At 38.8% G+C, this 13,260-nt stretch overlaps 1 protein-coding gene across 1 annotated transcript in view; it reads left to right on the top strand.

Annotated features, from left to right (window-relative positions):
- The first annotated feature begins 823 nt into the window (after positions 1–823).
- The window catches only part of LOC140229160 (GSK3B-interacting protein-like), a 31,247-nt gene continuing 18,810 nt past the window's right edge, over positions 824–13,260 (top strand). The window contains exon 1 of the mRNA XM_072309426.1: positions 824–1,033. Coding sequence (XP_072165527.1) covers positions 824–1,033 — 210 coding nt within the window. The remainder of the gene's footprint in view (positions 1,034–13,260) is intronic.

The following is a 13,260-nucleotide window of genomic DNA, read 5'->3' as shown; positions in this document are numbered from 1 at the left end:
TAGAGAGAGTCTCCGCCCAGTGACTCTCACACCCCTTCTCGTCTCCGTCTTCTGGCTAACCTCCTTTGTCAATTCCCCATTATCTTCCCCGCTGCTCTTCCCTTCCATCTCCTTCTTCATGGCCTCTTTTTCCCCCACACTCTCCATTCTCTCCTCTTCCTTTTCATTCACTATTTCCTCTCTTTCCCCTCGTCCTCCTCTCAATTCTTTCCCATCTCTTTTCACATCTATTTTACTGACAAGGGCACCGTTTCATGAAAGTTGGCAGCACCAACAAGTTGTCATTCTCTGACCATTGCAATAGTAATCAATCAGTGACCAGAGTTTTTCAGCCAATCAAAACCAAGGATTTAACTGATTTTGTCAGAGAATGAGAAACTTTTTAATGCTGAAAACTTTGATGAAAGAGTGCCCAAAGTTTCTACTAGCAACGGGGCCCGGGGGGTTCATAAAGCTGCTCGTAAAAGCCCTACGAACGACTTAGAGCGACTGGTGATCAGTTCTTTTGCTGAATAGTGGAAATTCTGATAGGCCTAAGTATAGCACATTAGAACTGATCATTGTCAGCTGATCGTAAGTTGTAAACTCTTCGTAACTTTACGAACAGCTTGAAATGAAACAGAGTATGTCTTGTACACTGCACTCTCATCAGCTGCTCATGAAGAAGCGGTACGCACGCGCACGCGTACACGGATACTTGAATCATGCTTGAATGCAGCACGCGTTCGCTTGCAGAACATCTTTGCCTCATGCATTACATGCAGGCGCACACCAAAACACCACACAAATTTGGCGTTCCATAACTTTGTATCACTTCAGCAAAATGGCTCACGATAACGAGAGTTCCCTCAACGAAAGTGACATTAAATTGATGAAAATAGAGGCTGAGGCGGCTGTTCAAGAAGTGTCTTTCGCTGTGAAGCACGTGGAAATATCGTCCAAATTACCAGCGAGTGATGATATAGTATATCTGAACATCGTAACCAAAGAAGATGACACATTCTGCGTGGAGCTCACGGTTCAGGGATTTCGGGTGAGTACCTGTACGAAGACCACACGAGCCGTCACGGGACAGTGGCGGCCTAGTGTTGACAGTAAATGCCTGCTCCGTTGAGCGTCGTGTTGGCCAGCACACATGTTATGCGGTATGTGTGCGGTTGACCAGTATAAACAAAGAAATTGCACCGGTAGATCTATAAAAAGCTTTCGCGTATCTTTATCGGTTTCTGTGTTTTCATGTAAATGGATGTTATGTACAGGAATGAAAATGTGAATATTGATTCCAGGTTTAATAGTTCTAACGTTAATGTTCTATAGGGCCTACATCATGCATTGTGTCCCGATTTGTGACCATTGTGACTGTCTTTGAAGGAGAAGTTGCTATTCTGTATTCATGATGTATGGTAGCCCTACTACATATCGACCACCCTTATTGAAACCGACCGCGTATAATTCGCGCACTGAACACTTAGTACGCACTTCTCTGCGCGCAAAGCACATAAAAATGGATTGGCTTTGAATGTACATGAGGATGGTGTGGGAAAACGCGATAATTCACTGTTCATTAATGGTTTTAATCAAGGACAAAATTTTGAATGAATATTTTCACCGAATCGTAATGACAGCACAATGTAATGTCTATGGAAGTTTCTAAAAGGCTTCTAAAAAGCTTCGTACAACACGGTGTTCAATACAACTCGGTTTGCGTGCATTGTCAATGCAAAAACAGCGGTCGATCCTAATAATGCGATTTACCGCGGGGAGCTGAAACGAGGCCACGCAAGTTCGTCGGCGATATTTTTGCACTGAAACTTCGAATCGAAAAGGGAACAACGGCGTTTGATAGAGCTGGATTTTCTCAATCATGTAGGTCAAGTTTTTAACGTGAATTTCAGTGTTAAATATTCTTATCAAGCAAATAAACATTAGGCGGTCGATTAGTAGTAGGTCCAACCATACTTGTATAATATTTGTATGATGATTTTCTGAGGAAATTTGCTCTCAAACTGATTTGAGCAGTTCACACAGTTCTCAGTAGTATTATGTATAAAACATGGAGCTTTCAGTGACGTAAATGAAAAGAAAGAAAGAAAAAGATTGCATATTATTAGGGTCAAAATCAATAAAAATTTATATGGTCCAGAGATTCGTAGTGTAGGTAGGCCTTGGTTACATGTAATTGTTTTATTTGTTTGTTAGGGGGGATTTTTTTTAAAAACTTGTTCATTCTCCAGCTAACACCATTGGCATTAGGGGTCATCATAGAAAAAAAATGCCATTAAATGACTTTAAAAAAAATCAATCCGTAATATATGATGAAAGCAAGAGATCGGTTGATGTTTATTTAAAGGGACTGTACAGTACTGGCTGAGGTGGGAATTCATGTTTTGAACATTCCTAAGTGAGATAATGAGAAACTTCTTATGAAATATGAAAGAGCATGTAAATTTAGGAAGGATTCATTGTAATGAAAATTGGTTTTCAAATGGCTGAGATATCCCCCCCCCCCAAAAAAAAAAAAAAAAAAAAGAATGATAATAATATTAATAAAAGGCGACAGGCCATGCCTTTTATTAGGATCTCTCTGGTTCACCTTGTTTTTGGATATCTCAGCCATTTCAAAACTGATTTTCATGAAATAAACTTTTGATACCTGTCAGAATTGCATGCTCTTTGACATCTCATAGAGTGGTTTCTGAATATCTCGCAAATTGTTAGAAGCTATTAAATCCTCACCTCAACCAGAACTGTACACATCCTTTAAACTTCCAGACAAATTTTGCGAGGGTTTGGATTTGTTTAATGTCAGTATGTTATTTATCATATTAATGTCAGTAGCAATCTGAAGATGGCTGGGTAGGTATTAATTACTGGCAAATTATATTAATTTGTTATATTCACCAAAGTGTCTGCCTTCTAAAAAAATCTACGAGTGAATCATCATTCATCTTAGTTATACAACTGTACATGTACCTGCACTGATACTATCGAAATGCCATGAAGAATGTGAACACCTTTTTTTCTTACCAAAAAATGTGAGTTTTTTCTTTTTTAGTTTACAATGTGCCTACTTTGATATTCTGTAACATTTACGTCATGCTGTAACTCTCAGTAAAAGCCAGATGTATCAAACAGAAGGTGCTATAGTTTTGGTATATAGCAGTATGCAAGAAAGAAAGTTGAAAATTTATAGTATCTTTGTGATTCATGAAAAAAGGCATATAATGTGTAGTCCTACTGATTAGTTTTAACTGTTATTTGAGAAAAAAACTAAAACTGATTCAAGATAAAGCTATGGTTAAAATTTGTGTGGTATAAGTATATCAAGTCTTTTTGAACACAACTTACAGAGTTATGAGTTATAGTTATGAGTATAGAGTTATGATATAATTTTTCATTTAGAAATGCATCTTAAGTAAAATGGTGTATAGTGCAGAAGCCCCCTGCTATCTTCAAGATATTGTTACACTGAGGGCATGGAATTCATCCTCAAGAACATCACTCATTTGGTGTGACTATGACAAATCCTCATGTTATTGTGACCACAGAGAGGAGAAGGCCCTTAGATGTCATGTTTGACCTCTAATAACGAGCCTGAGTTATGATAACTGATACTGTAGCTTTGCTGTCAAAAATGGCACACAATGTGAGATTGTCATTATCAATCTTTAGCCTGGCATTACATAATCTGACAGAACATTTCTCTGAATGTGTCTCTGGACTTACAACCTTCTTGCAGTGACATTTCCTATCCTGGTGTGTTTACAACGTTGTACATATGACAAATCTTATAGCCACCCAGTCATTAAAATGTCATATGTTCACTGTGCACCTGTTATTCAAGTTTTTGCCAAGAGGAAACTAGGCGGTGTTTCCCCTGTTTAGAATTGTCTCTTCCCTGAGGCTGACCAGATTTTATGTGGCGTGAGAGCATAATAAGTTAATTCTTTCCTCATATATTTCGCCTGAGAGTCTTATTCTGAGATATATTGCATTACAAGAGTGGCATGACAAGTCGTGAGTAATGGATAAATGGTCAATGACTCACATGGTGAATCGACAGAGCACACCTGCAGTATCACATACACAGACAATCAGACACACGTAAACACATGTATACAATTGTAGCACATACGCAATATATGCAATGTGCTGGTTTGAAATTCACAAGCACACATAAAGCATACACACCCTACATCTAAAGCTAACTCCAACCACCAGAGCAAGGAAAATTACCCTGTATGTTTGCTGACTCCCATGTTTTAGTTGTGATACTGAACTGTGCACACTGCACTCTACAAGATGAGAATGCGTGCAGATGTTGACATTGAATTGAGATTTCTTCTCCCAATGTTTACACAGACCAGTGCTTTGAAAGTACAATGTATTTGTGAGCATTTCCTGATTGGCAGTTCATGTTTGTGAAAGGGAATACAAAATGGAGAGTAAATTGTTGTCTCATGATCAGATCACAATCATTTTGTGCAAAAAATGTCTCCCTTGCATACTGGTATCTAGATCTTGACAGTACCAGGACCAGCATGTATAAGATCTTGAGTACTAAAGGAATATTTAGAAATTGCTAACTTCAATGACATTTAATTCATGACTTCTCTGTAATGTTTGCCCATTGGTGTGCATGATGTGAGTGGCATAGGCCTGCAGTACCAGTTGTGTTTCCTGAGATATCTTTAGAGAACCAGAGGAAATTGCTTGCTGAGAAGAAGCAATAATTGGCATAAGCATAACATTTTAAACTACAGGGTCAGGACGCTTCAATTCAAAGCCAAGTCAGGACGCTTCAATTCAAAGCCAAGAAATGCATGCCTCATCCAACATGCAGATGTGACATTAAATCTGTCTGATCAATTATCAGAAAAGAGCTGTGTGCCTTAGTAGAAGCCCTGGTGTCATGGGGCAATAAATGCAATAGGGAGGCTGGTCCGACTTGCACATATTCGGGAATCCCGGTAATGAATTGTGCACAGCTTTATCACTGATCTCTATTAAAGCGTGAGTACACATACAGCTGAAGCATCTACACTAGAGTCGAACATATTACTGATGAGAGTACGCGTCAATACACATATTCGCTGACTCAAATTTTCTTTTCTAGGAGGCCTGCATTATTTGTGGTTTTCAAATGTATGTACAAAGTGTACCTTGCTGGGGAGCCAATAAAGATGGGTTCAATCTGGCCAACCTCCTCTCTGTATGCTACTGGGTCTTTAACCACATGCCTCATTCTTGTGAGAAAAAAAAAAATATCCCCATAGAATTAGCACATGGCAGGCCCAGTTGCCAGTAGTAAAAGGGTTAATTTGATGTCACATGGATATTTCACCACTAATACCAGTGAGTATGTACAGTACATGTATAATGCATTATTGACAGGCACAACGACAATAGGTTCAAACTAAACCAACTTCAAACATTGAATTTATCACTAACAATACCAGCATTTGATGTCAGTGCTTTAAGTGTGACTTTCACATGGAAGGGTAATGTTTTACCCTGCATCATCTCTTCTTTGATTTCTTCATTTTTACTTCTGTGAATATTGGTAATAATCAAGATATCATAATCCTATCCCAATGTGGCCATGTGAACACAACAGGGACCAATCACGCGCTAAGGTGACATGAATATGCTCAAATGCTGTAACATTTCACAAAGTGTTCACCAAGTCAACAGGACCACATGGAATATAGCATCAGCCGTACCTTTCTGCTTACTCTACCAATCATCGCATTCCCGGAGAAAAGAATTGCATGATTTGATTTGCAAACCTTCCTCTCGCTGCCTGTTCCCCCCAACACATTCTCAACCCGACTCTAGACTCCTCTGACCCCAAACACTCTCAATACAGCTGACATAATGAAAAACCCAACCACAGTTCCAATAAAGGCAAAGTCCCAATGGATGGGGACAAATAAAACTGGCACTTTCCTTGAACCTCACCCAAAGGGCACTAGAGCCATTATGGAGTGAGGCCTGTGACAAACTGCCTGTGTATGACATCATCTCAAGTTCATCCAGATAGGGATGTGATTTATTGCCTTTCATTGGGCAGAATGTCTTTCAGTTTGTAGGAGAAATACATTCACTTTGTACCAGCATATCCCGTTTATTCGATTGTCACATACACTGTAGAGCTGAAGGCCATTGCTCAATTCTCTGACCTTTGAATAGAGTTTCGATAGCACTTGCCATTGCAGGTTGTTTGAAAATATCCGGTTTAGTTTACTTGGCCCAATATGCTTACTTGAGATACACTTGTGGGATTATGATATCTTGATTATCACCAATATTCACAATTCAAGTACTAAAAATGAAGAAATTATTAATTTCTTCAATTTTTTTTTTCTTTAAAAGAAGAGATGATACAGGGTAAAACATTACCTTTCCATGTGAAAGTCACATTTAAAGCACTGAGATCAAATGCTGTTGGTGTTAGTGATAATGTCAGTGTTTGAAGTTGGTTTAGTTTGAACCAAATGACGTTGAGCCTGTCAATAATGCATTATACATGTACTGTACATACTCACTGGTATTAGTGGTGAAAACCATGTGACATCAAATTAAACCCTTTTACCACTGGCAACTGGGCCTGCCATGTGCTAATTCTATAGGGATTGTATTTTTTTCACAAGAATGAGGCATGGGGTTAAAGACCCAGTAGCATAGAGAGAGGAGGTTGGCCAGATTGAACCCATCTTTACTGGCTCCCCAAAGGGGTATGCTTGAAAACAAATAATGTAGGCCTGCTAGAAAAGAAAATTTGTGTCAGCGAATATGTGTATTGACGCGTACTCTCATCAGTAATATGTTCGACTCCAGTGTATAGATGCTTCAGCTGTATGTGTACTCACGCTTTTAGAGATCAGTGATAAAGCTGTGCACAATTCATTACCGGGGTTCCCGAATATGTGCAAGTCGGACCAGCCTCCCTATTGCATGCTTTGCCCCATGACACCAGGGCTTCTACTAAGGCACACAGCTCTTTTCTGATTTGATCAGACAGATTTAATGTCACATCTGCATGTCGGATGAGGCGTGCATTTCTTGGCTTTGAATTGAAGCGTCCTGACCATTGGCACGGACCATTTCAGGGATACATGTACATGTACAGCTATATCCCAGCTAGACAGTTGTAACGTCAAGAGTCGGGGGGGGGGGGGGGGATAAAACAGAGGGGGGATGTTGGGGAAATGGAATAGAGTTGATGTTAGTTACAGCAGTGGGATGAAGTCGACATCTGGAGTTTGTAATGTCCCAATTCAAGCTTTAGAGCATTTTACTTTTTGTTTCCCCCTTCTTCAACGTGACAGAGGACTGAGGAATGTTAATTTGTCAGTTTTCTTGTCCTGCACATGACTGACATTAAAGTGCTGCCAGATACCTCTACCTCTTTAAAGGACAAGTTCACCTTCATTAACATACTGTAAGGATTGAGAGAATGTAGCAATATTTGTAGAACACATTGAAAGTTTGAGGAAAATCGGTCAATCCATTCAAAAGTTATGAATGTTTGAAGTTTTTGTGCCGTCACCGCTGGATGAGAAGACTACTGCAGTGTATGATGTCACAGGCATACAACAATATAAAGGAAAATATAAAGAGAATTTCACAAAATTTCATCTTTTGAAAAAAGTATTCCCTTGACTCATTACTGACATATGTTATGGGTAATATTATTCCCCCTGCCTTTAGAAAGAGGCAAATCAAGTGCTCTTTTATTACGCGAAAAAAAGAGAAAATATGTTGACTTTTCTTTACATTTTCTTTATACTGTTGTACGCATATGACTCACAAGCTGTAGTAGTCTCCTCATCCAGCGGTTCCAACACAAAAATTTTAAAAATTCATAACTTTTGCATCGATTGTCCAATTTTCCTCAAACTTTCACTAATGTGTTCTACTAATATTGCTGCACTCTCTCAATCCTTATGTTTATGAAGGTGAACTTGTCCTTTAACCATTTGTGTGCTTTGTGTGCAGATTGGTACAGAAATACATACATCCTTCTAGATAATGATGTCGTGACACAGTAAGATATGAACAGTAATCCACAGGATCATGTTTTACCACAGAAATTGCAATCTCACCTCCTACATCTTCTTTTTCTTTTTCTCTTTTTTTTTTAGGGGGGGGGGATGGGAGGGGGTAGATTGTGCTTTACCTCGGAAAACAGTGAAAATATGAGGTGTTTGGCAACAGTGTCTGCGATGAGATTGTGTACAATATAAGGAAGGCTTAGCAGGGATTTGTAATAATTAATGTGATGAATGTGCAAATCTATTTTTATCTCACTGTCTGTTTATCCATCAATCTTTATTTTTTTGTCCATCACACACACACACGCTCTTTCTCTGTCTCTCTCTCTCTCTAATCTATCTGTCTGTCTTTTTCTTTCCCTCTCTCTCTCTCTCTCAATCGTGTTTACCACTTCTGATTTGTGGTAGTATTTCAAAGAGCAGGAAGTAGATTTCTCGTACCTCTTGCACCTCGGCAGAGAAAGAAGCTGTGGTATGGCTGAAACGTGAACTGATTTGGTGGTAGCCGGGACTCGAGAACACTTTGATGAATGACTGTCTATCTTGGATCAAGGCAAGCTGGATGCCTTCTCTCTGTCTGCATTAGGTGGTGATGATTACCAACCAGTAGAGGGTGAAAATCAGTCCGTGCAGGAGGCTAATCAATTCCGCCGGTCGGAAGGATTATTAAAGGGCAATTCATCGCTAGCAGTGGTGATTAACTTTTCTCCCGTCACAGATTTGAAAGAGACTGATTTGCCTGCTTTGTTTGTAAACAGCAGCTTCCAGATCTAGAACAGTTAGACCTGAGTGTATTGATACTATGGTTCCTAAACAGACTGGTCATTCATAGTAATCAACAAGTTACAGTGTGTTTAGTTCAATTGTTATTGAGTGCTCGCTAAACATAGAATATGATTGCCATGATATGAATACGAAAGTGATATTTTCTTCAGTATTTTTATATGATTTCATGAAAGGCAACAAAATGCACTGCATACCAGTATCAACCGTGATTTCAGTATCAACCCAAGTATCTTCAACCAGTTTAATAAGAAGCATAACATACAAGTATGAAGTTATAAGTGACATTTATTTCGTACCAGAGTAGAAGTGCATTTGTATGCAGTGCAGATGCAGTGATAGTGTTTGCATTTGATAGTATACATTGTACAAACATACTTTGCCATGAGAGTTTCTGGTTAAAAATTAAACCTAAGGTATGGTCAGAGGTGACTCTAAAAGAACTGTGCACTGAGGGGTGCAGCCAAGCTTACTGTATGTACACTATGTATATTACATATTTATACAATACACATGAAATCGCTGTGATTTTACAGTGGTTGTAGTTTATTACAGGGCAGTTACAGTTGTCATATGACATTTTACCCAGACGGAGTGATTCCACTATATGTTTCTTTCAAAGAGTCATTTTCAGTAGATTCATTTTGATAAAAATATAGAGTTTACTCTTGAAATGTGATGTTGATAACAGAGTGTGATTGACATGCCAATATTGCGAGCATTGCAATGTGATTATATCTGAATCATGTGTTATCTGGAGTTCGTAAACATGCATTTGCCAAAAGAGGAAACCTGCCATCCCAAGCACTCGGTAGCACTGGCTTTGCTTCGAATTTATTATTCAAAGATATTCACTTGCAGCTAGAATGCCCATCATGTGAAGTTAAAAGTAAGGGTGGTTGCCTGTAAGGCTTTTTCAATAGACAAGGTTTTTAATCTGCATGATAGATGAGGCAGGTTGATAAGCCTTTATGTAATGACTAATGTGATTTATTCGCCTGCACAGGAGCATAGAAGTCTTAAAAACCATGTAGTCTTGGGTCTAGGCCCCTCATCATGTTTTTCTCTCATGCTAGAAATTTAGATTGGAAATTGGGCTATGGATATTTTTCAAACGTATGACATACATGTAATTCATTTGATTAAAGCACAAAATTAAATCACTGCATCTGGACTTACTGTTCAATTCTGAGAATGTTTTCACATCCACTACGGGGATTTAATTTTGTGCCTTAATGTTGCCTTGATGAATTAGAACTTAGAAAACACAACATTTACACAAGTATGCATTGGCTCTGGTTACTTCATCTGGAGCTGTGCCACAAATATGAAACCTGAGCAAAATTATAGGCATTATAGCAGAGATTTTGAAGGTGGATGAAACATGCGCACACAAATGTTTGCATATGACAAATAAACAAACCTGTTCTCTAATTTGTTATGATTTGCATGGTATTTTTTTAGATATTTACATTATCTCAATAGAAACCATCTAAGCGGACATTCTTGAATGCACCTCAAATCCTCAATGTAAGTAGTTGTTGCCTTTTCCTTGCCCTTATTATCTGTTCTGAAGAAACAACATATTGAAAAAAATACATAATAAATGAAATGAAAATGAAATTAGGACTAGATATGGATTACTGCAGGAAACTCTGACTCAGTCTGAAGAAGTCGTATTCTCTTTCACAGGACTTTGCTTCCAGGAAAAATTGGGGAGAGTAGTTTTAATATTCAATGATTTTATTTTTGCTTAATTGATTTTGTGAGTCCAGTACAGGGCTCGACCTTAACTTTTTTTCTAGGAAGCCAGCCGGGCTCCTCAGGGACCTTTTTAGGGAGCCAAATTGAGTTTTAGAGAGCCACGTTTCCCTCAGTCACAATCAGCAGTAGAGGTCTATTACATGTACATGTATTAACCTGGTGGAGAAGATTTCGTTTAGATATAACATGCATTTCTCCAGACACAAGCCGGAGATACCTGGTTCTTAGTATCTAACGGGTTTTAGCACAGTCACAGTGTGTGTGTGTGTGTGTGTGTGTGTGTGTGTGTGCCTGTGCCTGTGCCTGCCGTGCACCTGCGTGTGTGTGTGTAGGTGTTTTGTGTGGTCCCTCTCCCATTCCCTTGTGTAATTTCTTACCCTGGTCTGTTCATAATTATTATCTTTCTTTCTCGGTTCTTCTTTTTTTAGCTGCAAGGTGTGGGTTAGAAACAATTATGTAACGCCACATGTTGATTGATCAGCAGAGCTGCCAACCTTTGGAAGCACAAATCCGTACTCAGCAGCTCCAAAATCCATATTTTCCACCAGAATCTGTATTTTTTCCACCTCCCTCTTTTTTGCCATTTTGATTTAAACTTGTCGACTTATAAGGCCTACAAGCTCTTTAACATAACATTACGATACATGCCGAAGTATCGAGCTGGTCACTAGCACGATAAAGAATCCAAACTACGCAATGTTCAGCGGTGATTGATTGCTTTCTCTCAATGCATGTGTACAAGACTACAAGTGCATGTATGTACCTCCAGAAACTTGCTGGGCTGGTTATGGAAGCTTCCACTATCTAGCAGGGAAGGGGGATGCTTTCATCTTCTCAAGAAAGCTTCTGTGTGAGTGAATGCAAAACTCTGTTCGGTGTTTCCAACTATTGTTTACTATAAAACATAATCATGCGCTGTTTTCAAGCTTTTTAAACATCAGTATTTTCCGAAAGTACCGGTATTCCAATTTCTTTTACCCTGACTGGAATCGGAAAGTCTGCTATAACGATGATCGCAAAATGCCGCGCTGTGTGTGGTTGCGCCAATGTGCAAACACGTGGTTGTACTTTCAAGTTAAAGGAATGCGCCATGTGCTCCTGCCTATAGAGGTTACTGCAAGTTCGATGGATCGAATGTGCCATAGCTGAGCTGATGGCTTGTTTACGGTATTTAACATGCAGTTTACATTCGATACGAAGAAGTCATTACGTCTTTCACGAGGAAAAACATGCAAAACAAAAAAAAAAAAAAACACCTACGAACGAATGTTGATAGCCAAAACTTTGAAAAGTAATATGCAGTTATGATGAGCATGAACTGAAATTAATTGTCATGATTTTGCTGTCTAACCATGTGATGACTGCATCTCATTGGACCTACTTCATAGTGAATTTGTCTGGGCATACGAGACCTTTTAAGTATTTCTGTGATTGCCTTTTTAATTGACTGATTAATCGATTCTTTTTTTATTGTTCAGGGAACATAAGATATTCGATTAAGTACACCATATTCGACTGATGTTTCCTGCTATGCACCAAAAGAAAGGCTATAGAATTGTAGAATCACGGTATCTTTGCAATGATTCCTTTAATTCAACTGAGCTGGTTCTTCTCGAGATCGATATTTTCAAGATATTTACACGCTGTTTATTCCAGTGCGCGCATTCTTTCGTCTGGCACGCACCTGGGTGTGGCACCTGCTTTTGTGGAAATTTCCACAAGGGGAGCGGGGTGGGTGTCAAGTTTCTTCGAGCCGAAGAGACTGCGCGCACGTATTCAGTATTTCACAATCTCTTCGCTCTAATTTATTGTAATTCATGACATGTTTTCTCCTTATTCTGTGCTGATATTGAACATTTAGATTTAACTTTACGAAGGTTGGTAGATCGTGGATCTTTTTGTTGTGAGGTGTATGTAATTTCTTTTTTTTATCATTCTTTGGAGGGGAAAGAAGAGTAAGGGGGAAGAAGAATAAGAGGGAAAGTGAAATAAAACGAACGGCAAGTACGCTCAGCATTTGCAGTAAGCTGTCTTTTTATACCAGCGTAGTTTTCATCATCACCATCAGACATCACTCAGATCATTTTAGGCCCATTCTCAGTAAAAGCGTTCAAATACGGAATTTTGGTGTCGCCGACATTCCATGACAGTTTGCGGTTCCCTGAAACCTATTAGATACTATTTAAATGTTTATAATATATCAGGAGGACTTTATTTGTTAAAAATAAACACGATCAAATGCGGTTGTCTGCCTTTTTGTATAAAATTTTGCTGTTAAACCTCGTTAAGACCCCCAAAACGCAGTGTCGCCGGCTATTTCAGTATTATGTTTTATTGCTCCTCTCCGTCCACAAACACACTTTCCAAATATCATTTTCATGGACGATGAGCATATCATATGTGCTAATCACAATACTCAAAAAGTTCCAAGATTTTTATTAACTTCTTTTTTTATAGCCTTTTGAAACCTGTCGCCAAGTTCACCGCCAGATACGTTACCAGTTTCTTTAGTGTTACAGCATTGCGAAAATAACAAGACTATGCAATGACCCTGTGTATATGAAACCCTGAGGATATACTTCATACATTGCAAGTACTTAACTTTTTTGTGCAACAGCTCTTTTTTGAGAATACGGTGCAATGTTTGAAATATCGG

This window comes from Diadema setosum, chromosome 5 (genome assembly GCF_964275005.1).
Source record: "Diadema setosum chromosome 5, eeDiaSeto1, whole genome shotgun sequence".
Lineage (NCBI taxonomy): Eukaryota > Metazoa > Echinodermata > Echinoidea > Diadematoida > Diadematidae > Diadema > Diadema setosum.
Note: the sequence above shows the minus strand (reverse complement) of the source record. Positions and strands in the feature narration are given on the sequence as shown.